Source organism: Pecten maximus, unplaced genomic scaffold (assembly GCF_902652985.1).
Source record: "Pecten maximus unplaced genomic scaffold, xPecMax1.1, whole genome shotgun sequence".
Taxonomy (NCBI): Eukaryota; Metazoa; Mollusca; class Bivalvia; order Pectinida; family Pectinidae; genus Pecten; species Pecten maximus.
In genome coordinates, this window is record NW_022982783.1 from 1 (window position 1) to 27,941 (window position 27,941).

A 27,941-nucleotide genomic window follows, 5' to 3' on the forward strand; every position below is an offset into this window, starting at 1 on the left:
CCCCGCCCTTCAGACCCCTGGGGGGTCAGCCCTACCATTTGTTCAATTTTGAGTCCCCATCCCATATGGATGCTTCTGACCAAATCTGGTCAAATTCTGATCTGTGGTTATGAAGAAGTCAATTGTTGACGGACGGACGACAGACGGACACTGCAGTATGGCATAAGCTCACCTGGTAGGACCAGGTGAGCTAATACGTGAAATAGATACCATATACCAGAACCTACTCATTGCGTAACCTCTACTTCCATCAGTCAGCCACAATGACAACATGACGTATCAGGTAACATATGGCCATGACCTTTGATGGATGAGTATAGAGATTGTTATTGTTTATACACAATCAATTATTTTGTGTGGTCTTTAACACAAAAACATTAATGTTTCAAATATTTCACAAGCTGATGTCATGTCATTGATGAAGTTTGTGTTGAAATGGATGGTTTCCTGGACCTCTCTTCCATCAAAAAATATCTTCATGTCCAACATCCTTTAGCAGACTCACCTATCACAGCTCTCAACTTAGGATTCCTTCCTGTAAAACACAAGGATCCAATATTAGATATTTCACAACGATTAAGAACCAGAACAGAGCTTGAATGTATTTTTATTTTCTTTGTGAAAGACAAGACTTTTAGAATTTGGGTAAATCCTGAAATAATCATCAATACCCGGAATCCTTGCCAATAATCCACATGATCAGCTTAATATAGACAGAACTATAGTAAGAGTACTGACAAACCAGACAGAGCCCAGCATTATTTGACTCTTCATCTGCGCGCTACATTGATAATGAATTTCTGCCTATATAGGTATGCTGCGAAACATGTAACTGAGTTTTCAAGTGTGACCTTTGACCGTTTTACCTTGATTGAAAATTAAAATTAAATCTGATTTTCATAGCTTGGTATTTTGATGTTATAGTGTAAATATGAACTGTATTAGTTCAAGGGTTCACAAAATATCTTGTATAAGGCCTTTCTATTTCTGAAGTGGGCTTTTATCCTTTATCTTGTAAAGCTTGGGTTTTCCTGATTTTTCCTACAAAATTTTGGATGGACAAATGGACAGATACAACTTGTGAGTTCTAAGATTTGATATGATTTCTGTAATTGTCCTAATCTATCCTATTTTTTTTCGGTTTGTATAACACACATGTATGCTGACGTCATGATGTTTGGGGTAAACAAACACAAGAGGCCTAGAAGGCCTGCACCACTCACCTGGATATATCAGTAATAATGGCAAAAATATTTGAAGATTTTGATGCATCTTCCAACTATGGTTTCAACCAAGTATAAACCCAAATCCATTTGTTTTGCAATATTTCCCATATTAGCCCCCCCCCCTCCTTCCTTCTCAAGACCCAAACCTTCCATTCATACAACCTTAGATCACCTTTGCCCAATGATGCTTCAGACATAGAATTTCATCAACATCCATTTAGTCATTCAGGACTAGTAGCAATTTTAGAGGATTTACTTATATTTCCACTATTAGGCACTTCTGGCCTCACCATTTATGCAAAATCTGTTCTCCTTCCCCACCTTCCCCAAGGATGTTTCTGACTAAATTTGGTTCAAATCAATTGAGTACTTTGTGACAATAAGTGATTTATATGATTGACTTCTATTTCCATTACTGGGCCCCTCCCCTCAGGCCCAAGGCGAGTCACAGCCACCATTTATGCAAAATCTATTTTCCTTTCCCCAATGATCTTCTTGGTTCAAATCTGTTCACGCCTTTTTGACAAGTAGTGATATGAAGCAATTGTTGACGGGCGCTTGATGTCGACGCCGCACCATGGCGCAAGTTCACCAGCCCTTCTGGTTAGGTGAGCTAAAAACTGTTGCCTTTATTTCTGACTTCTGAAGGATGAAATGTTAATGCAACTCACGCATATACTTGAGTGAGTACAGACGGACAAGCAGACAGACAGACAGGAGGCAGACAGAAATAACCCCCCTAAACCTCGCTACAGATATACCTTATAAATTTGTCATAGTTATGATATAATTAAGGACCAAAAAATACTGATGGAATTTTATCTTAGTACCTTCAGGACAAAGAACATGGTTTAATCTCGAACCTCAAAAATTTCATGTTTTTTGTAGTTCTTCAGATATATTACCAACACCCTAGCCCCAGAGTCTATCATACCTCCATTTGTGGATGAAGATTGTTTCATGGCGCTGACATCCTCTTTCACAGCATCAACATCTTCCTTCACAGCAGCAATAGTGCCTTAAAAATAAATCTTTTAGGTTATTTATGCCTGTTGTCACACATGTACAATCATTTCATCTTAGAGCATCCTACATATCATACCTCTTAGGTTATCTATGTCTGTTGTCACACGTGAACAATCATTTTATGTTAGAACATCCTACATATCATACCTCTTAGGTTATCTATGTCTGTTGTCACACGTGTACAATCATTTTATGTTAGAACATCCTACATATCATACCTCTTAGGTTATCTATGTCTGTTGTCACACGTGTACAATTATTTTATGTTAGAACATCCTACATATCAAACCTCTTAGGTTATCCATATACAGTGACCAGGGATCGACACTAACAGTAGCCAGGCAGCCCAGGGCTGCCCTGAATCTGGTTGGGCTGCCAGAATGTCAAGACCAGCAGCCCTTTAGGCTGCCAACATTTTCAGCCAAATGTATGATGTGCATCTTCCCTCATTTACTTTTTTTTTTTTTTTTTTCATTTTTTTTCAAAGTAATCCTTTGGTGTAAGATCTAATATTTTATGTTCAGAATGAAGGAAACTGCATCTAGAATTCACCCCCCTCCCCTCCCCCCAGGGAAGGGGTAAGGGGTTGGAGGGACATGCCCCCATGGGCCAGATCCCCCAAGAGAGACTTCACCTATGGCTGGATGTATAAGACCTCATTTCAAAACCTTGCAGTGGTGAATCATTTTATAGTAGAAAATCCTACATAACATACCTCTTAGGTTATCCATGTCTTTTGTCATCTGATCTTTGATGTCACCAATTTCCCCTAAAAAGAACAAAACATGTCATTGTAGCTACTCCAGACCATAAAGTGTTGCCTTGAAGTACAGTGCATCTTATCAAGAGTAATTTCTTTAATATACAGCTGACACCAAACAAGTCATAATTTCCCTCTTCTGTTGTGAATAAGATAGACTGTTTTTTTCTACTGATTCAATCCCTCCTCTTTGCCTTTTGATCATTAAGCATTAAGTACCTACTGACCAAACATTGTGGAAAATTTCAAAAGAAGATTTTTGAAGTTCTTCCCATCTCATATTTACCAACACACTTATGACTGTCTGTTATACCTCCAATTGTCGATGAGAAATGTTTCAGGGCACTGACATCTTCACTCACAGCAGTAACGTCTTTCCTAACAGCTCCAACATCTTCCTTCACAGCACCAACGTCTTTCCTAACAGCTCCAACTTCATCACTCACAGCAGTAACGTCTTTCCTAACAGCTCCAACTTCATCACTCACAGCAGTAACGTCTTTCCTAACAGCTCCAACTTCATCACTCACAGCAGTAACGTCTTTCCTAACAGCTCCAACTTCATCACTCACAGCAGTAACGTCTTTCCTAACATAAACAACTTCATCACTCACAGCAGTAACGTCTTTCCTAACAGCACCAACTTCATCACTCACAGCAGTAACGTCTTTCCTAACAGCTCCAACTTCATCACTCACAGCAGTAACGTCTTTCCTAACATCACCAACTTCATCACTCACAGCAGTAACGTCTTTCCTAACAGCTCCAACTTCATCACTCACAGCAGTAACGTCTTTCCTAACATAAACAACTTCATCACTCACAGCAGTAACGTCTTTCCTAACAGCTCCAACTTCATCACTCACAGCAGTAACGTCTTTCCTAACATAAACAACTTCATCACTCACAGCAGTAACGTCTTTCCTAACAGCTCCAACTTCATCACTCACAGCAGTAACGTCTTTCCTAACAGCTCCAACTTCATCACTCACAGCAGTAACGTCTTTCCTAACAGCTCCAACTTCATCACTCACAGCAGTAACGTCTTTCCTAACATCACCAACTTCATCACTCACAGCAGTAACGTCTTTCCTAACAGCACCAACTTCATCACTCACAGCAGTAACGTCTTTCCTAACATCATCAACTTCATCACTCACAGCAGTAACGTCTTTCCTAACAGCTCCAACTTCATCACTCACAGCAGTAACGTCTTTCCTAACAGCACCAACTTCATCACTCACAGCAGTAACGTCTTTCCTAACATAAACAACTTCATCACTCACAGCAGTAACGTCTTTCCTAACAGCTCCAACTTCATCACTCACAGCAGTAACGTCTTTCCTAACAGCTCCAACTTCATCACTCACAGCAGTAACATCTTTCCTAACATAAACAACTTCATCACTCACAGCAGTAACGTCTTTCCTAACATAAACAACTTCATCACTCACAGCAGTAACGTCTTTCCTAACAGCTCCAACATCATCACTCACAGCAGTAACGTCTTTCCTAACAGCTCCAACGTCATCACTCACAGCAGTAACGTCTTTCCTAACAGCTCCAACGTCATCACTCACAGCAGTAATGTCTTTCCTAACAGCTCCAACGTCATCACTCACAGCAGTAACGTCTTTCCTAACATAAACAACTTCATCACTCACAGCAGTAACGTCTTTCCTAACATCACCAACTTCATCACTCACAGCAGTAACGTCTTTCCTAACATAAACAACTTCATCACTCACAGCAGTAACGTCTTTCCTAACATCACCAACGTCATCACTCACAGCATCAACAGTGCCTGTCAAAATGTTAAATAAAAACACCTTTATTAGCATTTCTTTCTATTACATACATGTACCTGTAATTGTCCTCTCCTGTAAACAGTATTTCTTGATCAAAACAGTCAGTAGAAGACAATTTTAAGCGACTAGGTATATGAACATTTTTGCTATGTGTACATATGGTCAAAAATCATTAAAAGGATCTTAATTGAATTTATGCCAGACAGGTCTACATTCCACTTTTTTCATCTTTTCTCTTTTCCACTTACATCATTTGAAAACAAGATTAACCTACAAAATCTGAGAGAGATCCATCAAGAACTTTGTCAGAAACGGTGATAATTGAAACTTCAACGGATAAAATCCAAGATGGCTGTCTATTTTCTTGTTTATTTCAACACTGATCATTTTCTTAACCACGGCATTGGATTTCAATAAAGCTGAATGGGAGTCAATACATTATAAAATCTGGGTCAGATCACTATACCATGTATTAAGTACTTCTAGATACATTAGTCATGTACATTAGGTTTGGTATAAACTCTGGGTCAGATCACCAGTCTCAGATACCATGTATTAAGTACCTCTATATAATATACATAAGTCATCAAAATCTAATCTGAGTTAGATACCTTTGAGGTCATCCAAGTTTGTTGCAATCTCGTCTTGTCTCTCTTTCATGTCACTGATTTCCCCTGAATAGAAAAGAAATATATCTCATTGTAGAGAATCAAGTACAGTGTAGTCTTGAAGTATATCTAATAAAAGAACAATGTATCTAATAAAAGAACAATGTATCTTATCAAAGTACAGTGTATCTAATAAAAGTTCAATTGTTCTTATCAAAGTACAGTGTATCTAATAAAAGTTCAGTGTATCTGATAAAAGTTCAGTGTATCTGATTAAAGTACATGGTATCTAATCAAAATACAATGTATCTAATCAAAGTACAATGTATATAATCAAAATACATGGTATCTAATCAAAGTACAGTGTATTTGATCAAAGTACAATGTATCTGATCAAAGTACAATGTATCTGATCAAAGTACAGTGTATCTGACCAAAGTGCAGTGTATCTGATCAAAGTACAATGTATCTGATCAAAGTACAGTGTATCTGATCAAAGTACAATGTATCTGATCAAAGTACAGTGTATCTGATCAATGTAATATGTATCTGAAACAAGAGATCCCAGAGGGATCTTGGCGCCCACCATTGAATGATCTTTATAGGTTCCATGTCAGATTGATCTTTTCTCTACTTTTCCCTTCCTCTAAGTCTTACTTATCTGTGTAAATTCAGAAACAGCCCTCTAGTACTTTTCAAACAAGGGGAACCTATATATAAAATTTAAGATTTAGCGATAACGGCTGTCTGTCGGCCATGTTGTTTTCGGATTGGTCCCAAAATGCAACACCAGGGACCAAGGGGAACTTACATATGAAATTTGAGAAAGATCCCTTCAGTACCTTCTGTAAAATAGCGATAACAAACTTCAATTGTCAAAATACAAGATGGCTGCCTGTCGGCCAGGTTGTTTTCTGACTGGTCTCAAAATCCAATATGCATAACTAGGCACAGAGGGCAACCTACAAATGAAATTTAAGAAAGATCCCTTCAGTACTTTCTGAAAAATAGCGATAAACTTCCATTGTCAAAATCCAAGATGGCTGCCTGTCGGCCATGTTGTATTCCGATTGGTCTCAAAATGCAATATGCATAACTAGGCACCAAGGGGAACCTATATATGAAATTTGAGAAAGATCCCTTCAGTACTTTCTGAGAAATAGCGATAACAAACTTCAATTGTCAAAATCCAAGATGGCTGCCTGTCGGCCATGTTGTTTTCCGATAGGTCTCAAAATGCAATATGCATAACTAGGCACCAAGGGGAACCTATATATGCAATTTGAGAAAGATCCCTTCTGTACTTTCTGAGAAATAGCGATAACAAGAATTGTTTACGGACGGACGGACGGACGGACGGACGACGGACCACGGCGATTTGAATAGCCCACCATCTGATGATGGTGGGCTAAAAAATACAATGTATCTGAAACAAGATATCCCAGAGGGATCTTGGCGCCCACCATTGAATGATCTTGATAGGTTCCATATCAGATTGATCTTTTCTATTTTTTCCCTTCCTCTTACTAATCTGTGTAAATTGAGAAACATCCCTCCAGTGCTTTTCAAACAAGAGAAACTTATATATGGAATTTGAGCTTTAGCGATAATGGCTGTCTGTCGACAATGTTTTCAGATTGGTCCAAAAATGCAATATGACGGACCAAGGGGAACCTACATATGAAAATTGAGAAAGATCCCTTCAGTACCTTTTCAGAAATAGCGATAACAAACTTCAGTTGTCAAAATTCAAGATGGCTGCAGACCAAGGGGAGTCTATATGTGAAATTTGAGACATATCTCTTTGGCGCTTTCTGAGAAATAGCGGTAACAAACTTCCAATTGTCAAAATCCAAGATGGCTGCCTGTCGGCCATGTAGTTTTCCGATTGGTCTCAAAATGCAATATGCATAACAAGGGACCAAGGGGAACCTACATATGAAATTTGAGAAAGATCCCTTCAGTACTTTCTCAGATATAGCAATAACAATATTCAATTGTCAAAATCCAAGATGGCTGCCTGTCGGCCATGTTGTTTTCCGATTGGTCCCAAAATGCAATATGCATAACTAGGGACCAAGGGGAGTCTATATGTGAAATTTGAGACATATCTCTTAGGCGCTTTCTGAGAAATAGCGGTAACAAACTTCAACTATCGAAATCCAAAATGGCTGCCTGTCAGCCATGTTGTTTTCCGATCGGTCCCAAATGCAATATGCATAATTAGGGCCCAAGGAGGGTCTATAAGTAAAATTTGAGACATCCCTTCCGCGCTTTCTGAGAAATGCATATCTAGGGCCCAAGGAGAGTCTGCATATGAAATTTGAGACAGATCCCTTGGGTACTTTCTGAGAAATAGCGGTAACAAAAATTGTTAACGGACGGACGGACGAACCACGGACCACGGACGAAAGGCGATTTGAAAAACCCACCATCTGATCATCTGATAAAAAATACAATGTATCTGATCAAAGTACAATGCATCTGATCAAAGTACAGTGTATCTGATCAAAGTACAGTATATCTGATCAAAGTACAGTGTATCTTATCAAAGTACAGTGTATCTAATGAAAGTACTGTGTATCTGATCAAAGTACAGTGTATCTGATCAAAGTACAGTGTATCTAATCAAATTACAATGTATCTGATCAAATTACAATGTATCTGATCAAATTACAATGTATCTGATCAAAGTACAATGTATCTAATCAAAGTACTGTGTATCTGATCAAAGTACTATCTTATCAAAGTGCAGTGTGTCTAATCAAATTACAATGTATCTGATCAAAGTACTGTGTATCTGATCAAAGTACAGTGTATCTGATCAAAGTACAATGTATCTGATCAAAGTACAATGTATCAAATGAAATTACAATGTATCTGATCAAAGTACAATGTATCTGATCAAAGTGCAGTGTGTCTAATCAAAGTACAATGTATCTAATCAAAGTACTGTGTATCTGATCAAAGTACAGTGTATCTGATCAAAGTACAATGTATCTGATCAAAGTACAATGTATCAAATCAAATTACAATGTATCTGATCAAAGTGCAGTGTATCTGATCAAAGTACAATGTATCTAATCAAATTACAATGTATCTGATAAAAGTACAGTGTATCTGATCAAAGTACAATGTATCTGATCAAAGTACAATAATCAAATTACAATGCATCTAATCAAGGTACAATGTATCTGATCAAAGTACAATGTATCTGATAAAAGTTCAATGTATATAATCAACATACAGTGTATCTAATCAAAATACATTGTATGTGATCAAAGTACAATGTAGATAATCAATATACGGTGTATCTTAAACTAGAACACTGACACGTCAGAAAGGGCCCCGCTATGTGTCTGACCCTTCAGGGTAAATGTAATAATTATTGTCAGTGTTTTTCCTGCCTATATAACTGGGTGCGCCAAACGACCCCATTCTCAATGCGTTTTAGCCTGATTTTTTCCCAAAATCAACTCCAAAATTCCAAATAACATTTGTATGACGACTTTTCACAATCAATGAAAAAATTCCCAGTTTCGTTTTTAGGAATACACTGTGCACTGTAAAGATACCCAGGAAAAACACTGATTATAATATACTGACATGAAACTATTAGATATATGTTTTTGATTAACCTTTGCTATTGTTTCATTAATGTTAGCATTAATAGGGCCACTGACAATACTGCTTATTATTATTGTATGGAAAAGCTAGCTAAAAGAATTCTACAAGCATTACACTTTTCAAATTTGTTTCAAATCTAATATCAAGGAGCACACAAACTGACATAAACTCAATGCAGTTATTCTAATAAGGTAAACTTGAGAGGGTTTTCTGAAAAACAAAACATACCAAATGTGAAGAAAAGGGGAGAAAAAAAGGATTTTTTTAAATATTTTAATAATGTCCTTTTTTTGTCATTTGAGGTATAAGAAATCCAAACCAGTACTTTTTTCACCTTTTTTTTGTTTTAAAACTTTTTATATTTAGACCCAATCAACTTCAAAATTTGGTCGCTTGACACCAACTTACCTTCATAATGTCATAACAAAATCTTTAATACCATTTAAAAAATGTCAAATCGACCTTAACATATGACCCATTGACTTTGAACTTTGGTCAGTTGATATCTTGTTTGATTGTGACCAACTTTGCATAAGTCATAAATTATGCTAATGGAAGACTGTAATAGTATTGTATATGTATGTGTGTATTGTGGTTTTATGTCAATATGTAAAATGTTACATCATCGAAAATCGGCTTCCCTCAATACCTGTATGTACCAATTTTCGGCGCAATCAGAAGCCTCTGTTTCATTCCCATGACAACACAGGTTTTGGAAAGGTGAACCATTGTTCCCTCAAAACCCCTATATACCAATTCTCTCACCAAAATCGAACAATAACTAAATTTTGACCAATCAGAAACCTCCATTTGTTACCATGGCAACAGACGGTTTCGTAAGTGGTACCATTGTGTTTGGCTTCCCTAAATACCACTATGTACCAATTTTCACCAAAATCGAACAATATCGAAATTTCAACCAATCAGAAACCTCCATTTGTTACCATGGTAACAAACGGTTTCATAAGTGGTACCATTGTGTTTGGCTTCCCTAAATACCACTATATACCAATTTTCACCGAAATCCTCCAACTCTTGTCAATAATTTGGCGCAAAAGAAAAAAACGGACAGACGGACAGACAGACAACCTGATTACTATAGGGCACCGCATCTTTGATGCAGGGCCCTAATAAACAATTCTGCAATCTGCTATAACTAATGTTTCAAATTTATATAAAAGCATATCAAAAACAAGATCATTCATTGATAAGAAAATGTCAAAATTGTTTTGACTGCTAAAATCCAAAAGGGTCGATTACCTGGCATTTTGAAGCCGACCCAGGATGACCTTGACCGTTGACCTTTGAACTTGTGACCTTGAACTATGAGTTTGATCATTCTGTCAGTTAACTCTTGGTTTATTTCTTGACAACTTTGCATAATCGAATAGTGAACAGTTAAAAACAACAAAGATCCAGTATTTTCATGTTAATGTTAAAATCCAATATGGCCGCCTAACAGCCATTTTGAATTCGATTTGCATGAAATACTACACATCTGATCTAGGATGCATGAGGAATCATCAGTTCCAATTTGATACAAATCCTTCATCTCCTTCAATCATTTTTGTGCAGAAGAAAAAAAACGGACAGACGGACGGACAGACAGACAGACGGACGGACAGACGGACGGACGGACGGACGGACGGACAAAATGATTACTATAGGGCACCCGCATCTCTCGATGCGGGGCCCTAATTATCAAAATACATTGTTTCTGATCAAAGTACATTGTATCAAATAAAAGTACAATGTATTTATACCACTCTGCCATGGGTGCCTTTCAGATTTCTAGATCTCCAGAAGAAAATTCTGGAAGTCATTAAATTTTTTGACTCATGTGACTTTGGAAATAGGCCTAGGTCTTTGGTATGAGGAAATTTAATAGCACTCCATAGCAGGAACCTACCGGCAAAGGATGACTGCCTGGGTCTTTTAGAACTTGAGAGGAAGATTCATAAAGGAGTTTTAACTATTCAGTCTCTGGGACCTTATATATAGGTCAAGGTCATTTATATGAGGAAACTTTATACCACTTTGCCCTAGGTACTTGCTGGCCTTCTGGAACTTTACAAAAAGAGTCTTGAAATTTTTAACATACTTGACTTAATAATTTTTAGCAGTTCAAATTTGACGGAAAGATTGAAAACGGACACCCACTCATGCACTATACCATAAGCTCACTGACACTTTGTGCCATGTGAGCTAAAAATATCAATTTTTCAGTGATGTAATCATATTCTTTATGCAGTTTACCTTCTATCTTCTTAACAAGAGTTATGTACTTCCTTTCTACATCTGGGTCCATGGTCATGGTCAGTATACTATCCACGGCTTGTACAAACATCCCTGTCTTCAGATGGCTGTTCTGTATGTCCTCAACACTTTGACGAATGTTGGCCCGCCTCGTCCGAAAGTCACTATTAGAAAGATATGCAATGTTGGCATGCACTATCTCATTTCTGTGTATCCGTAGACGATCAATGTTTGCTGACAGACAACGGTCTGCAGCATCTGGAACATTACCCCAACCCTTTCCATGAGGAGTGATGTTCCCTAGATTCCTTAGAAGGATATAAAGTAAAGAAACATCCATATCCTTCTCAGAACCTTGGAACACTCCAACCGAGGGGTAAAGCATTTTCTTCTGTTGTCTATTCAAGTGGGAGATAATCTGACCCTTTTGACTGGAAAGTCCATAACGGAGTCCAAATGGCAGTCGAGTGACGAGTAATTCTCTGAATACGTCAGGGAAGACATCGATGACCAGTCTACATATCCGGGCATAGTTAGTCGTTTCTTCGGTGGAAGTATACTTGGCAGACATCCTTATAGTTGGTTTCAGGACAGAAGATAATGTTGATGCTGGAAAATATAAGGAAGTAACAGGACTATTTATTGAGCCTTTAACTGTCACCTGAAATCTGATGTAACAAGTGAAAATACTGCATTTGTACAATCTTTATATTCTCTACTTAAACTTTACTTAACATAAGAATTTATATCATTTCTTAATAAACCATTTCTCAATATACCTTGTCTCATATAATCTGGAGTAAAATGACCTTTTGTATAGGTTATTGAATGGCTTTTTAAGTGATAAGAACCAGTACTTAAACATTTTTGGTATTTTATCCTGAAGCAGCCACCAATACGAGACAACATGCAGATTGATGCGCGTAGTTTCAACAAAAAGATTTAAAGGTCAATATTCGAATTCTATTAGATACTTGAATGATTCAATTACTGTTATATACATATTTTTATATCATAAGGGAATAAAACTAGAAATGTTGTCCGGGCCAACTCATAACAACAATAACAACTCTACCCCACCATCGCCACCAATGAGGTTTTTTGTAGTACAGTCAAACTTCGATGTTTCGAAGTTCAAGGGACTTGCAGAAAACTTCGACACAGCGGGACTTCGAATTATTCATGGTTGACAATAGGTCGACTTTTTTATGATCATGACCATAAATCTTATATAGCTGTTACATGTCCTCGATGTCGTAGTGTCGATCGTCACCTGTCAGACTCACATTGAAACGTTAAGTTGATTTACTTCAAACACAACAAAATAAAAGATACTTTTACGGATATTTATGTGTAAGTTTGAAACGTGCCACTTTGAGTATGAGTGAAAACATCGCTAATTGTTTGAGTTTAAAATCGATCTGCTTGTTTCACTGTTCCATAAAATCTACTCACCGACCGCTGATTTCTATGGCGGCGGCGATCATCAAAGACGACTACTGGTATGTTATACCAGAGAGATTACATGTCATGGCTTATAAGTACACAATTAATCTATAAATTTGGTCTGATTATTAATTAATCCTATGGTCAGGAGTAGACAACACACGCTATCGTTATCCCTATTGTCAGTCGGGGCTTTTGTGGGAGAGGTGTGAAATCTTGCCTCGGGGGTCACGACAAACACCTGTCCAGTGGTCAGTACAGGTAAATTTTTTGTTTGAATCATATATATATCTATAATTACATAGCTAACGGGCCATGAAAAAAGTTAAATACATCAAAAACTTCCATTTATAAAAATTTGAATCATACATAGGTTCTTTAGTAGTGTTATATAGTGAGAAAATTCGGGACCAAGCAAAAAAATCAACGAAGTTCAAATCATCGAGGTTTTACTGTATAATGAAACCGATTGTGGTCTTGTAACACAGGGTCGGGGGCAATTTAGCTTTCCAAAACGGAAAGGTAAACTTTACCTCTTATACTACATCTACAACATCTACAATTCTGTTAAAATACAGTGTGATTTAAAAGAATTAGACAATTTCCATTGCTATAAAGAACACATTCTATAAGAAAAACTCAGTCGGAATTGTAATTTATCAAAATCTAAAAATTGATAAATTTGAGATACGGCCCTTTACTTCTTATCAGGCCATGTTGGAGATACGTCCTTGTTCCCCTAAACAATCGATATACATATATATAATGTATAAAACCCTTATCAATTTGCAGCATGGACTGCAATGCAGCATATGCTGCAATCATGCTGCTTTTATGCTGGCATCATGCTGCTAGTTTCACAGCATGATTGCAGCATGTGCTGCATAGCAGCATGGTACCATGCTTCTGTACAGCATGTACTGCAACCATGCTTTAAAAATTGAGGTAATTGAATATCTGAACTCTATCATGCTGCAACAACTTTGTCATTTTAGACAGGATATGTACCATGCTGCAACCATGCTGCAATAACTTTGCCAGTTTGGATATCGAATTATATCATGCTGCAATCATGCTGTGTGGACTTAGTAAATTTATCATATGAAATGCATCATGCTGCAACCATGCTGCAATAACTTTGGCATTTTAGATAGGATCTGTACCATGCTGCAACCATGCTGTATTAACTTTGCCATTTTAGATACAAACTGTACCATGCTGCAATTATGCTGTATTAACTTAGTTAATTTAATGAACTGCACCATTCTTTCATGTATTAACATGACTGTTGAAGTTGAAATGTGTATATGCTTGGCCATTCTGTATTAGCTTAAAAGGGCATTCCTTTGTTCGGACATCACAAAATTTCTGTGGGTGAAATGTAGGTCCAAGCGAGGATCCAAAATCTAGGACCAAATTTCCCAGGTACCAAGATTAACCTAAACAATTATTAATTAATAAAATAAGATACAGAAAATTAACAAAAGTTGGTATTAGATATTTTAGTATCTTTTTTTTTAATTTTAAATAAAATATAGAAAATTTCCAGGTATCAATGGTGATAACAAAATAATTTTTAAAAACATGTTTGTGTTGCAGAATTTCCTTTTTATACTTGATCAGTACCACACATATTTATTTAAAATTCAATAAGAATTATTTTAATTAAGTATTTCGTTTATAAGTATGTTCTTTGTTAGTATAACGGTTCACAGCTTTTAAATGTGATATTTTGTCAGCTTTCACTTGTAGTTCTATCTCAGAAGGAATTAACTTAAACATTGATGAATGTTGCAAGTTAGTACATTCGTGTGACGACTTAAAACTCATCCCTGTAAAAATTTCATTCAAATTTTCAGAGTTTAGATCGTTTTTTGAAGAACCAGTATATTGACTTTTGCTTCGATTATACACTTTTTATCGGAGATAGAATCAGTCACTTTATCCAAACACTGACATAAACCAAGACGTTGGCATTTACCATGCACCAGCTTACTACCAGGTAGCCATACATGTAACATGTTCGCCAAAACAAAATCGGGGTCACTCTACCAACAGTTACACATGTGCTTGGAATATCGCTTTTAATTCAATCAAATAAGATTAAAATCACCTGCTCTTTGTCTTTGTATCGCATACTTTCTGGATATATGCGGTGTTAAGATTACATCTGATAATAGCATACGAAATCACGTCGTGTTTGACACAACATTCATCGCTATAAACTCCAATAAACATGTGTCGAACTTATGTTGTCACTCGGACGCTTCCTTGTAAAACGTATATTGAAGTTAAGCGCTGTGATGATCTCGACCTCGACATGAGTTTACTAACAGACGATATATTCCCATACTTTAATCTGAATTATTTGAAATCGTGAACATAAAAAGAAAACGTGCATTGGTCGGTTCCTCGTCTGAAAATACATCCATATTAAACAATAGGCGTATGACAGACGAGGCCAAAACCTCTGGTCAGATTACATGTTTATCGTTCGGTTCACCTATGACCTCGTTTTTTTACCTTGCTCCCGAGATGTGACGAGAGTGCTCCTCTCGTGCGATCTAAATGTGCACGATGCAAGTATTAAATATTGTAATATTTATCTTAAAAGTATGACACAATAGAAGTTTATGATTTAGAATAAAAAACACGCACAAGTAAAAATGAATCGTGTTAATCTCTGGCAGTAAAATATTTATCCCATGATGCAACACACACAAGTTTAGCGGGAAGTCTGATAGCCATGTTTGAATTCACCGGATGTTTATTTCCAGAAGAAAAGTATAAACAAACACGACGATAGCCTAAAAACGAAGTTTGTTTCCCGTCTTACTGAAGAAGATCGACTTACTTCAAGTTACCGACGAATGAATATCAGCTTTCTCGTTGTTTTTGACGACCGATGCATATTTTTACCGACAAACATCGTTACGAGACGGTAAGTTTTAATTATATAATCTTCTTCACGTTCTGACATCGTTTCACATTATACGACGATGAATTTGATATAGATCTATTCATATCAATAATACCTAATTATTTATTTTTCAGGGTTTTGATGATTAATTTATCACAGATTACACGGCCGAAGGAAACGCAGTACCGATCCATGTGTTACAATCCGAATCGTAAGTTTTCAATTTCATTTATTTATTATTAACGATCTTCGGCCCGACTTAAATTGCATTTTTTCCCCACTCACACAACCCTTGTTATGATTATGACGTACATACGTATTCACAAACAATGGTGAGGAAAATTTGTGTTTTGGATAATGAAACGTTTCGTGAAAGATCTTTACCTCCACATTCTTTTTATATCGATGTTTGCAGATTATTGCATCAAATTGAAACGATTAAATGAAATAGGTGAATTAAGATGAATTATAAGTAAGTAACATTGTTTTATGTATAGTATATTGCAGTTTCACATTGATATGAACTGATGGAGAATTCGGGAGTAGCTTGATTTAATTAATAATTAAGTCATCCTGGCAAGTTTTATTTTGTAGCTTTGTGTGGCTGGCTTAAATTTTCTTGATAAAAAGGCTTCCAAAGCAAACATAATGAAAATGATAGCAAAGTGATCATGAAAAGTGCATAAGTTAAATACATACATTATCTTAAAAAACTTGACAATTATTCTAATTTTGAAATAAAAGAATATTCTAAAAGTCTTTCTTTCTTCCAACAGAGACCGAGTCTTCATGCAGTACATTCTGGAATGAGGAACACCGCATGCATTGTGGTCCAAATTGATGGCATTGACTTAACACAAAGCAGAAAGGATGAAGAGAAATTAAGAAGTTTATGTTTCACATTAATTAAGATTATTCGAGATATGTTATCTGTCGAGGTATACAACATTTCCTTTCATAATAAAAGTGTAAACATTAATATATATACAAAAAAAAATCATGTATATAATCTAAAAATCCTTGTTAGTTATTTGTTGTACTAGCAAAATATATAATATAGTCGTCTCAAGCTTGGTTGTATTGAAATCCCCAGGGACAGTGACAGAGATATATCACTACAGTACGTGCTACATCAAACAACACACCATTGTTCAAATTGTCAATCAACATTTCATTTAGTCAGTATTTAGAATTGATTCCAAAATTATGATAATCTTTTCACAGTTTATTAGAAATAATGTTAAATTCGATAGAAGAAGTCTTCGACTGTTGCTTGTTTTTGTTTATTTTAAGTTCACGGACACACGTGAAAACAGTTTCCAGTACATCTGGGCTACTTCGAGGAAACTACGTATACTGTCTGAAATCAGTCTTGTGCGTCGGTGACAAAATGTATACATATCCTACTATAACTCTGCTGGAAAATATTATTTTGTACTATTTTCCTACTATTTTAGAAAAAAAAAACAGAATTATAAATACATACTGTAGTATGTACTGACATTGAACTTGTATATCTTGCTGACTATTTTTGTTTAAACAAACCACTTCTAGCTAGGATGAATTGATATTAGTTGTATTTGAAAATTGTACTAGAAAAAGATAGCTGTGTTGTGTATGTGATGGAAGTTTTGAGAAAAAGAATATAAGAGGCAAATAAAATAAGTACCATGGGTAAATTAGAATTAAAATTTGTTTTGTCACATTCTCATTTCATTGATAAGTTTTAAATGTTTGAACTAGAAAAAACAGCCTGTATGAAAAGTTTTATACCATGTTAATTACCAAATAAAATGTAATACAGAAGTATTCTTCAAGTTTTTATTGCATGATTTTCATTGATTTTGTAAACCATGCTGCCATGAAGCATGATTGAAGCATGATCCCAGCATAATTTGCATAATTGAAACATGCTGGGATCATGCTGCAGACCATGCTGGGATCATGCTGCAGACCATGCTGGGATCATGCTGCAAACCATGCTGGCATCATGCTGCAGACCATGCTGGGATCATGCTGCAGACCATGCTGGGATCATGCTTCACAGACCATGCTGGGATCATGCTGCGGCCATGCTTCCTTAAAGCATAAATGCAGCATGATCCCAGCATAATTTGCATAATTGAAACATGCTGCAATCATGCTTTAACTAGTAAGAATATATAGTGAGGTAAATTAGGCACCATGCTGCAGTCATGCTTCATTCATGCTGCAATTCCATGCTGCATTCATACTGCATCTATGCTGTGATCATGCTGCAAATTCATAAGGGAATATAGAAGATGGCAATTTAAATTTAATTACAGTTCAGTATCTGTTGACTCTCAGACAGTTCTAAGGCTAAACTTGAGGAGGTAGTCAACAAATGCCACTGAAAATTAGACATAAAAAGAAATTTTGATGACCCATGCTGAAATATAACAATTCTAGACTGAACTACTGTACCCTTTGCAAACTTACCTTGGCACCCAAAAATTTAATCCACGCAACCATTAGCAAGTGTGCTTGTTTGGTGACTCAATGCTAGGGATTTCCAATGCGTTTACTTCCCTATAAATTGTTTAATTTCTCAATACTCAAATCACATGAACACCTTGATTACTGTCTGATTGTGAAACAAACATGTTATTAGACTGTTTGGCAAGACACTTCTGTAAACCAGGACGAAATCTATAAATACCTGAATCTCACAACAAAACAAAGAAGCCTAGCATGGCCCTGCCTTCAGCAATTACACAACAGACATTACAAAAGGCCTAGAGGACCTGTATCGCTCATCTGGTTGATTTGATCAAACTTCAAAATAATGTTCATGTTCAATTTGTTAACAGCTTTATTTGTTGATGTCTAACAATGCTATATATGGCTATGAGGTATGGATCTCAACGGTTTCAAAGATATAACAAAGAATCGAAGTCCCTAGGGGTAAGGAATGACCCCAGGGCCTATTTTTACAAAATGATTGTGTTTATCTCTACATGCCAAACTAAAGCTGCAACGATACGCTTCCCTCACGATACGATACATATCGCGATACTTGTCTCACGGTACATTTACAGCTTGCCCCATTAGTTTATCCTGTTTGAAAATTGGAGGGATACAAACATAAATCCAGTACTATCACGAATTCACTAATCAAGGTTAATTATTTGTACAAATTTAGCCATCACATCACAGCTGTCATTATAAAAAAAATGTTAATAAAGTTTAATAAAAAAGAAAATAACTCTTTTAAGTTTTGACATGCTTATTATTATCAGAGACCTAGATATCTATATACTATTAGTATATAAGTCTCTGTTACTATCAATAAGGCATTTTGACAATTGACACCTTGGGTTAATAAATATTTCACAAAGATTACTACAGTAATTGTTTTCTTCTTAAATTATCTAATTTGAATCTTGAACTATTTTGTTTTCAATTAGAATTCTACTCAATTTCCAATTGATCTCTGAGCCTGTTTGTTTATGAGGACAAACCGATCCATCAGTATTCAAATGTAATATTTCAAACATAATATCTACTGATAGTAGCGTTAGGCCTATCTTAACAGACTTGCAAATACATGTTAATACTGTCTTTGTCAAGGCTCGTCTGAAAGTAATAGACTATAAAATCACCAGGTCTGTCTTTATTTCATAAACTAGCAACACTGGTCCAACCTTTTGTACCGCAAAAACAAAAACGGTCTCGCTATTGTTGAGTGAACATTTAAGCATGATAAACATGATTGTGTACACCGTACGATCTGTAGCAAAATTACACCTTTAATGAAGTAGCGAGAAACATTATTCCAATTAGGAAATAACCTAGATCTGAGTCGTCATCAGCCAATCAAAATGCAGGATTCCTGACAGTAGATCGGGAAGACTTCATCTCGACAATTTTGATTGATTCTTAAATGATTGTACATAAATATAAACCACCTGTTTCAGCTACACGGATCCAGAAAAGTTCCTATATATATGTATATATAATTTAAATGAGCGAAACAAATTACCGCGCTGAAAAACGGAAACGGCCTGAACCGTGAGCGTACCATGAGGCCAGATAAAAATACCGCGATATACCGTACCACAGATTACTGTTGCAGCACTATATGTCAAACAATGCTGTATATGGTTATAGGGTGGGGATCTCAATGGTTTCAAAGATATAACAAAAGTCCCTTGAGGTGGGGAAAGACCCCAGTGCCCCTTTTTAACAATAAAGTTGTGTTTATCACTTGATGGCCCACAATGCTATACAGTCCAACTCACTTAATACAGACTCTGATAATACGAAAAACTTATACTTCGCTTTATACGAATGAAACCTGCAAACAGGGTTGCCAACTCATGCACGTGAGACGAAAAACTCACGTAAAAACGTCCCTAAAATGTCCCTTCTCACGTTGAAGCAATCCTCACATAACGTGAGGTACAAATCTCACACATCGATTAAGTTTTCTCAAGTCGCCTCACAACTTTAGCTTGGGACTGTTCAAAGGGGAATAACTCTTACAGTTTTTGTAAAGATTACACCAGACGTCGCGCTTCACATCCGGTCGGTAGCGACGGAAGCACGTTCGGAGAGCTGACTTCTAAACGCGATAACTAAGTTTGCGATATAAAACGCCACATTTTGTCAGTTGGCATTGAGTTTGTTTTTCAGGTAAAGGTTTATATAATTACCACAGCTAAAAATTAAACTATTGACAGATGATAATTCATAAGTAATCGCATTTTATTTTTACTTTTGCAAGACAGTCGGGGAATTCTATATTGCAGTGACGGAAAAATTATTGCAAAGTTCCCCCTGCATGATCCTTCTTTGACATGGATTTTTGGTACCTAGCCATAGAGCTTTAAACTTTTCTACTAGAAATTAAATCCAAAAATCTCAAACGCCTACATGATATGAATAGAACAGTTATCCATTGCTTCAAAACATTTTATAATCTTAACCCTAAAACTATTGAATAAAACTATTAATAATCAACTTACAAAAACTATTGGAAACTTTAGTTCTTTAAGTTCTATAACTGGCAGTTAGATTACATATAATGTCACCAAGGATAGAAGGATTCACTTGAGGAGGAAATTATTGACTATCAGCTTGCTCCAAAGGAGGAGATATTTCAAAGCAAGAAGATATATTAAACAAGAGGCCCAGAGGGCCTGTATCGCTAACCTGGTTTCATGAGATATGAAACAAGAATGATGCTTAAGTATATTTGTCGCTGGTATTGCTATGTCAATATATATCATAAGCATTTTATATGGGTACATGTACAATGGTTTTATTTTAATACTAAAAATGCCAAAAGGTACATTAATCCATGAAATGAAATTGACTTTTGGCGCAACCCCATAGGGATGCTAACACACAAATGTGAGTGATATCCATTGCTTAATTTCAGAGAAGATCTTGTTTAGACCAATTGGCCCCTTTTGACCCTGCCCTCTGCCCCCTGGGAGTCAGCTCCTTCCTTTATACAATTTTGAATCCCTACCCCAATAGAATGCTAATAGTCAAATATGAGCTGTTTCAGAGAAGTTGTTCATATCAATTTAGCCAAATTGACCCCTTTTGGCCCAGCCCCTCAGCCTCCAGGGGGTCGGCCCCATCATTTGTACAATTTTGAATCCTTAACCAAAGTGAATGCTACCAGTCACATATTAAAGATATCCATTGCTTATTTTCAGAGAAAAAGTTGTTTATATCAATTTTGCCAAAATAACCCCTTTTGGCCCCGCCTCTTAGGTCCCCTGGGGTCAGCCCTGTCATTTGTACAATTTTGAATCCCTAACCTAGGGGGTTGCTACCAGGCAAATATGAGTGATATCCATTGCTTAGTTTCAGAGAAGTCGTTAATATCAATATAGCTATATTGACCCATTTTTGCCCCGCCTCTCAGGCCCCTAGGGGGTCAGCACCACCATCTGTACAATTTTGAATCCCCACCCCATAGTGATTGCTTCCAGGCAAATAGGAGCAATATCCTTTGCTCGGTTTCAGAGAAGAAGTCGTTTATATCAATGCAGCCAAATTGACCCCTTTTGACTACGCCCCTCAGGCCCCTTGGGGGGTCAGTCCTGTCATTTGTACAATTTTGAATCCCTACTCTAGGGGGTTGCTACCAGGCAAATATGAGTGATATCCATTGCTTAGTTTCAGAGAAGAAGTTGTTTATATCAATTTAGCCGAATTGACCCCTCTTGGCCCCGCCCCTCAGGCCCCCCAGGGGTCAGCCACACCATTTGTACAATTTTGAATCCCCACCCCATAGTGTTGCTACCAGGCAAATATGAGCAATATCGTTTGTTCGGTTTCAGAGAAGAAGTTGTTTATATCAATATAGCCCAAATGACCACATTTGGCCCCGCCCTTCCGGCCCCTGGGGGTCAGCCCCATCATTTGTACAATTTTGAATCCCCACCCCAAAGTTATGCTACCAGGCAAATATGAGCGATATCCATTGCTCGGTTTCAGAGAAGAAGTCGGTATCATCAATATAGCTATATTGACCCATTTTGGCCCCGCCCCTCAGGCCCCTTGGGGGTCAGTCCCATCATTTGTACAATTTTGAATCCCCACCCCAAAGTGATGCTACCAGGCAAATATGAGTGATATCCATTGCTTGGTTCCAGAGAAGAAGTCGTTAATATCAATATAGCTATATTGACCCATTTTTGCCTCGCCCCTCAGGCCCCTAGGGGGTCAGCACCACCATTTGTACAATTTTGAATCCCCACCCCATAGTGATGCTTCCAGACAAATAGGAGCAATATCCTTTGCTCGGTTTCAGAGAAGAAGTCGTTTATATCAATATAGCCAAATTGACCCGTTTTGGCCCCGCCCCTCAGGCCCCTGGGGGTCAGCACCACCATTTGTACAATTTTGAATCCCCACCCCATAGTGATATTTCCAGACAAATAGGAGCAATATCCTTTGCTCGGTTTCAGAGAAGAAGTCGTTTATATCAATATAGCCAAATTGACCCCTTTTGGCCCCGCCCCTCAGGCCCCTGGGGGGTCAGCCCCATCATTTGTACAATTTTGAGTCCCCTACCCATAGGGATGCTTCTGACCAAATTTGGTCAAATTCTGATCAGTGGTTATGAAGAAGAAGTCAATTGTTGACGGACGGACGGATGACGGACGACAGACGGACGACGGACGCCACGGTATGGCATAAGCTCACCTTGGTCCTTCGGACCAGGTGAGCTAATAAATGGCTTAAATATCTGTTAATACATGTCCGATATTTTTTCTGCAACATTTAATCAAATAATAAAACGCCGTGATGCCGTGACATCGTAAAAAAGTCTCGCACATTGCAAGAGTCCACATTGGACTACTTACAGGTTGGCAACCCTGTGCAAACAGTGCACAATGTGCTTATTGTAATGTTTGTAGCATTATATATACCATAACATGCGGTAATTAGGACAACAAGTCAGCTTCCAGGCTGTTCCCGTTTCTATCTAGCAGCATTTAGTATGACTTTATGTATATGTACTGCGCATGCTTGGCGTGTGTTGTTCCCTGCTGCCCGCCATGTTTGGAATAAACCGTAAACCATGTGCTCATTGTTTGTTCCCGATTATCAGCATTAAGATATTCGGACATTTCACTTATATTGTTTACCCACTTAATATGAATCGGTTACGACAAAAACCCGGGTAATACCGAGACATACCAGGGTCCCTTGACCACTGTTTGTGTTGTTTTAAACCCACATAATACAAAGCGTCAAAGTCAGAGTCAGCCAAGTGTGACACAGGTAAATTTCATAACCTTTGTCTCGGACCGACCCACGCGCTCTATAGAAAGTGTATAAAACTGTAGGACCCAGATGACAATTCAAACATCCCGTAATTAGAATTACGACTTTGCTTGCCTAAGTTATCGTGGCTGAGGAAAACCTTGGTATTAGCTCGAGATTCCTGAGGATTAGAGTTCCACGAGAGCGATGATGGTACTGACACGGAAACATGCGTTACAGATCGCGAGGCCTGGGAATGCATTGACAAGATGAAATCATTCAATCAAAATGACGTTCAAGATTGTGTTTTCAAAAACGTCTTATACCTGGACATATTTGTAAGTAAGGTCAGCTCGGAAAGAGTCGAACAAATACTGGTCAGTGATGATTTCGCAGCTGCAAAACGTGATTAGCGTGATTGTGAGCATTTGTATCAATTTGAATCCCAGCCACCTAGGGATGTTACCACAGAAATATCAATGTCATGCATTGCTTAGTTCAAGAGAAAAAGTCGTTTTAAATATCAATATTGCCAAATGGACCTCTTTTGGCATTGCCTCTCAGGGAGTCAGCCCCATCATTTGTACTATTTCGAATCTGCACCCAATAGTGATGCTACCAAGCAAATTTATATAAGCAATATTCATTGCTCCATTTCAGAGAAGTGGCTTATATCAATCTAGTCATATTGAACACTTTTGGCCCCGCCCCTCAGGCCCCCGGGTGGTCAGTCCAACTATTTGCACAATTTTGATTCCTAATTTTTGATTTCATAGTGATGCTACCAGGCAAAATTGATCAATCGATCAACTGCTTGGTTTCAGAGGTCGTTTATATCAATAGAAAGATCAACCCCTTTTCGCCCCGCCCCTCTGGCCCCAGGAAGTTAGGTCCTCACCATTTGAACAATTTTGAATACTATCCCCATAGCGATGCTATCATGGAAATATGAGTGATATCCATTGCTAGGTTTCAGAGAAGTCATTGATAACAATATAGCTAAATTGACCACATTTTGCCCCGCCCCTCGGGCCCCTGGGGGGTCAGCCCAATACAATGTGTACAAATTTGAATCCCCACCCCATAGTGATGCTACCAGGCAAATATAAGATATCCGTTGTTCAGTTTCAGAGAAGAAGTTGTTTATATCAATATAGCCCGATTGACCACATTTAGCCCCGCCCCCCCAGCCCTCTTGGGGTAGTCTGCCCCATCATTTGTATATTTTGAATCCCCACCCAATTGTGATGCTACCAGACAAATATGAGCGATATCTATTACTCAGTATCAGAAATGAAGTAATTTATATCAATATAACCAAATTGACCCCTTTTGACCCCGCCCCAGAGGCCCCCTGGGGGTCAGCCCCATCATTTGTATGATTTTGAGTCCCTTTCCCATAGCTATATATATACTATAGGGATTCTTCTGACCAAATTTGTTCAAATTCCGATCTGTGGTTATGAAGAAGTCAAATAAGTCAATTGTTGACGGATGTATGGACAGACAGGTGGACGAAGGACACCACCGTATGGCATAAGCTCACCTTGGTCCTTCTGAGCTTATAAACTGGTGATTAAGCACATTACATTGCAACAAAGACTGACAACATAAGATGATTACCTGGTGTTGTATTAGATCCAAAACGTAGCCTTTGAGTTAGGTATACATGCTTTGGCTCGTCTCTATCTGTGAAGTCATCTAGGCACTTCTCACCAGTGTCTGACAATGGTCTTCGACTTGTATCTTTATGAATTCCCCAGAGAAGTTTGAATACTTCACTGACAAGGTTGACTTGTTTCACTGGGCCGTCTCAAGGAGCAGTTACCTGTCAGACAAAATTTACCAGTTATCTTTGTACACATTTAAACGTGAAATTACTTCATCTTCAGAATTTCTATAACCGACTTTTTGCTTCTCCTTTCATTTCTATAGCAATTACCATTTAATCACATTCATTTCTCAGAATATGACAGTGTGCGAACTTAACGATAGACCGATAGACCGAGTCTAGTAGATTTGCTGTCGGTCTATGGAAAATAAATACACTGAAGACCGAATGTCTATGCACAAGAATCTGGTGCATAATTATGATATACAATAAAATCGGGAGTGACATAACACCTACCTTACATATATGGATAAATGAGATATTAATTTACCCCAGAACACCCATTCAGTCCCACCTAGATATTTAATTCCGTCTGTATAGACCCTTGCTTTCCTTCCCTTTCCTTCCCTTCCTTGAAATCCTATAGACCGATTGTCTATGAAGATAAAAATCTTAAGTTCATTGACTGAATATGGACAAACATTATCACTGTCCCTCAGAATATGGAAGAACATTATCACCGCCCCTCAAAATAAGGACAAACATTATCACCATCCCTCAGAATATGGACAAACAGTACCACCGCCCCTCAGAATATGGACAAACAGTTCCACCGCCTCTCAGAATATGGACAAACAGTACCACCGCTCCTCAGAATATTGACACACAGTATCACCACCCATCAGCATATGTTGACTGGCCTGGCGTAATCCCTGGTCCATGGAGCAGCGGTGGCCGATCGCGATTGGTTATAACATAAATAGATGGTGTCCCGACACTGTATCAATAGCCCAATTTAAGGCCAAGCCTCCACCACTGGGTTGTGCGTTCCAAACCCTGTTTTTTTCTAGGTACTACAGCTTTTCTCCATCTCTGAAACCTGGCATGTCCTTAAATGACCCTGGCTGTTAATAAGACATTAAAATAAACCAAGCTCCCTGGCATGTACACATACATGTACACCGGGCAGTAGATTGCAGGGTACTGTACATAGTTTTGCACACGTTTGGTATGTATCTAAATACATTTCCATCACATTAATTTCAAATCGAGAGAGTATACCTCACATTGTTAGATGTACAAATGTTTCGTAACATACCAGTGAGTAGGCCTAGCCTGATATGAGCACACATTGTTAATAGGTGTTTATTGCTGGGTTTACAGTACATAATGACATAAGATACAAATGTACTTACCTGGTGTTACATTAACAGTTGATCTTTGACTTGACCCATCTCATTCTTCTTGGGGAAGATGCACTGTTCTGCTGACAATGTTAACTTGTTTGTCCGTGTCACCTCGTCTGTTTTCTCTGTTAGACAAATTTACCTATTATGACTAAATGTCATAGGAATTTCCACCTTTTTACTTCCGCTTTTGTTTTTGTCACAATTACCAATGATTTCTCAATTTCTTTTTTTAGTTACATCATTGTCTTGACAATATTTCCTGGTTGCATGACAAACTGTTTGAGGAGACAGTCCTGCCTTTTAGACAAAATTTACCCATTATGATTAAATGTCGTCGGAATTTCCACCTTTTTACTTTCACTTTCGTTTTTGTCACACTTACCATTGATTTCTCAATTTCTTTTTTAGTTACATCATTGTCTTGACAATATTGCCTAGTTGCGTGACAAACTGAGGAGACAGTCCTGCTTTTAGACAAAATTTACCCATTATGATTAAATGTCGTCGGAATTTCCACCTTTTTACTTCCGCTTTCGTTTTTGTCACACTTACCATTGATTTCTCAATTTCTTTTTTTAGTTACATCATTGTCTTGACAATATTGCCTGGTTGCGTGACAAACTGTTTGAGGAGACAGTCCTGCAAGGCAGGATTAGACATCTAGGCACCTTCAACAAACACTCGAAATTCGAACATGACCCGGCCGCCTGACCGTCCCACCCCTTTCACTTGCCTCAGAATATATATGAACAGACATCATGAACTGGCGATACAGTACATTACATTGTTACAATGAGGCTAACGATATAATATAATTACCTGGTGTTACATTAACACTTGGCCGTAAACTTGACAATTCTCAATCTTTTGTAATTCTCAGGGAAGTCTGTTTGACTGCACCCATCTGCACACAGATCATCGGAATTTCCAAATTCCACCCTTTTTTACTTCCGCTTTCGTTTCTATCACCTTTCAAATCACATCGATACCTTGATAATTGTCCGATTGTGAAACAAACACATCATTTGACTGTAAATGAGAAAATGCCGTGAAAAGACTTATTCTGTAAACCAGAATCTAAAGTCCAAAGTAGGCAAATAACGTCTGCTTGTAGCTGGTTTCGACTGCGCATGCGATTTGACAAGACCTCACTCCGAGGGTATGATAGTAGTGTCGTTTACGACCTAAGAATCTCGTTAAGCACCTTGCTCTGATTGGCTGAAAAACCCCACTACCAATCTATCGCGCTCGCTTATTGGTCAATAATAATAGAAAACGAAAGTAGCTTTCCATACAGTTCGGATACACGTAGATTTACTTTCCACCTCATCCACAACTTCACTGATAGATTTTATATTTAATGTTATGCATGCAAATTACTAATCTCCCATCTAAAGAAAACACAGCAAACTTTGCTTCCCTGGAACAAAATATTTTTCGTGTGATCATACTATTATACCTCTCACTCCGGGTAAGACGACATTTAGGATC

At 37.7% G+C, this 27,941-nt stretch overlaps 1 protein-coding gene across 3 annotated transcripts; it reads right to left on the minus strand.

Moving 5' to 3' along the window:
- Positions 1–216: 216 nt before the first annotated feature.
- Positions 217–27,595, minus strand: LOC117320941. Of its 3 annotated transcripts, XM_033875424.1 has the most exons (10): positions 27,270–27,595; positions 26,457–26,572; positions 25,053–25,257; positions 11,312–11,920; positions 5,432–5,494; positions 3,407–4,816; positions 3,326–3,364; positions 2,968–3,021; positions 2,161–2,244; positions 217–535 (listed from the first exon to the last, which is right to left on the minus strand). In XM_033875424.1, exons 4-10 carry the CDS (start codon positions 11,880–11,882, stop codon positions 477–479), a joined length of 2,280 nt encoding a protein of 759 aa, XP_033731315.1. In that variant the 5' UTR covers positions 11,883–11,920; positions 25,053–25,257; positions 26,457–26,572; positions 27,270–27,595; the 3' UTR covers positions 217–476. The 3 variants fall into 3 exon arrangements, with proteins under 3 accessions (XP_033731315.1, XP_033731314.1, XP_033731316.1); XM_033875423.1 differs by having other exon boundaries at positions 3,326–4,816; XM_033875425.1 differs by lacking the exons at positions 2,161–2,244; positions 2,968–3,021.
- Positions 27,596–27,941: the final 346 nt, after the last annotated feature.

What these genes read in the sequence shown, in the direction of transcription:
- LOC117320941 (XM_033875423.1), bottom strand. Translation starts at nt 11,882, where the DNA reads ATGTCTGCCAAGTATACTTCCACCGAAGAAACGACTAACTATGCCCGG. An exon ending in AAACTTGGATGACCTCAAAG is followed by an intron (nt 4,817 to 5,431) that starts GTATCTAACTCA and finishes ACATTTTGACAG; the next exon opens with GCACTGTTGATGCTGTGAGT. An exon ending in TTTCTCATCGACAATTGGAG is followed by an intron (nt 3,022 to 3,325) that starts GTATAACAGACA and finishes TGTTCTTTTTAG; the next exon opens with GGGAAATTGGTGACATCAAA.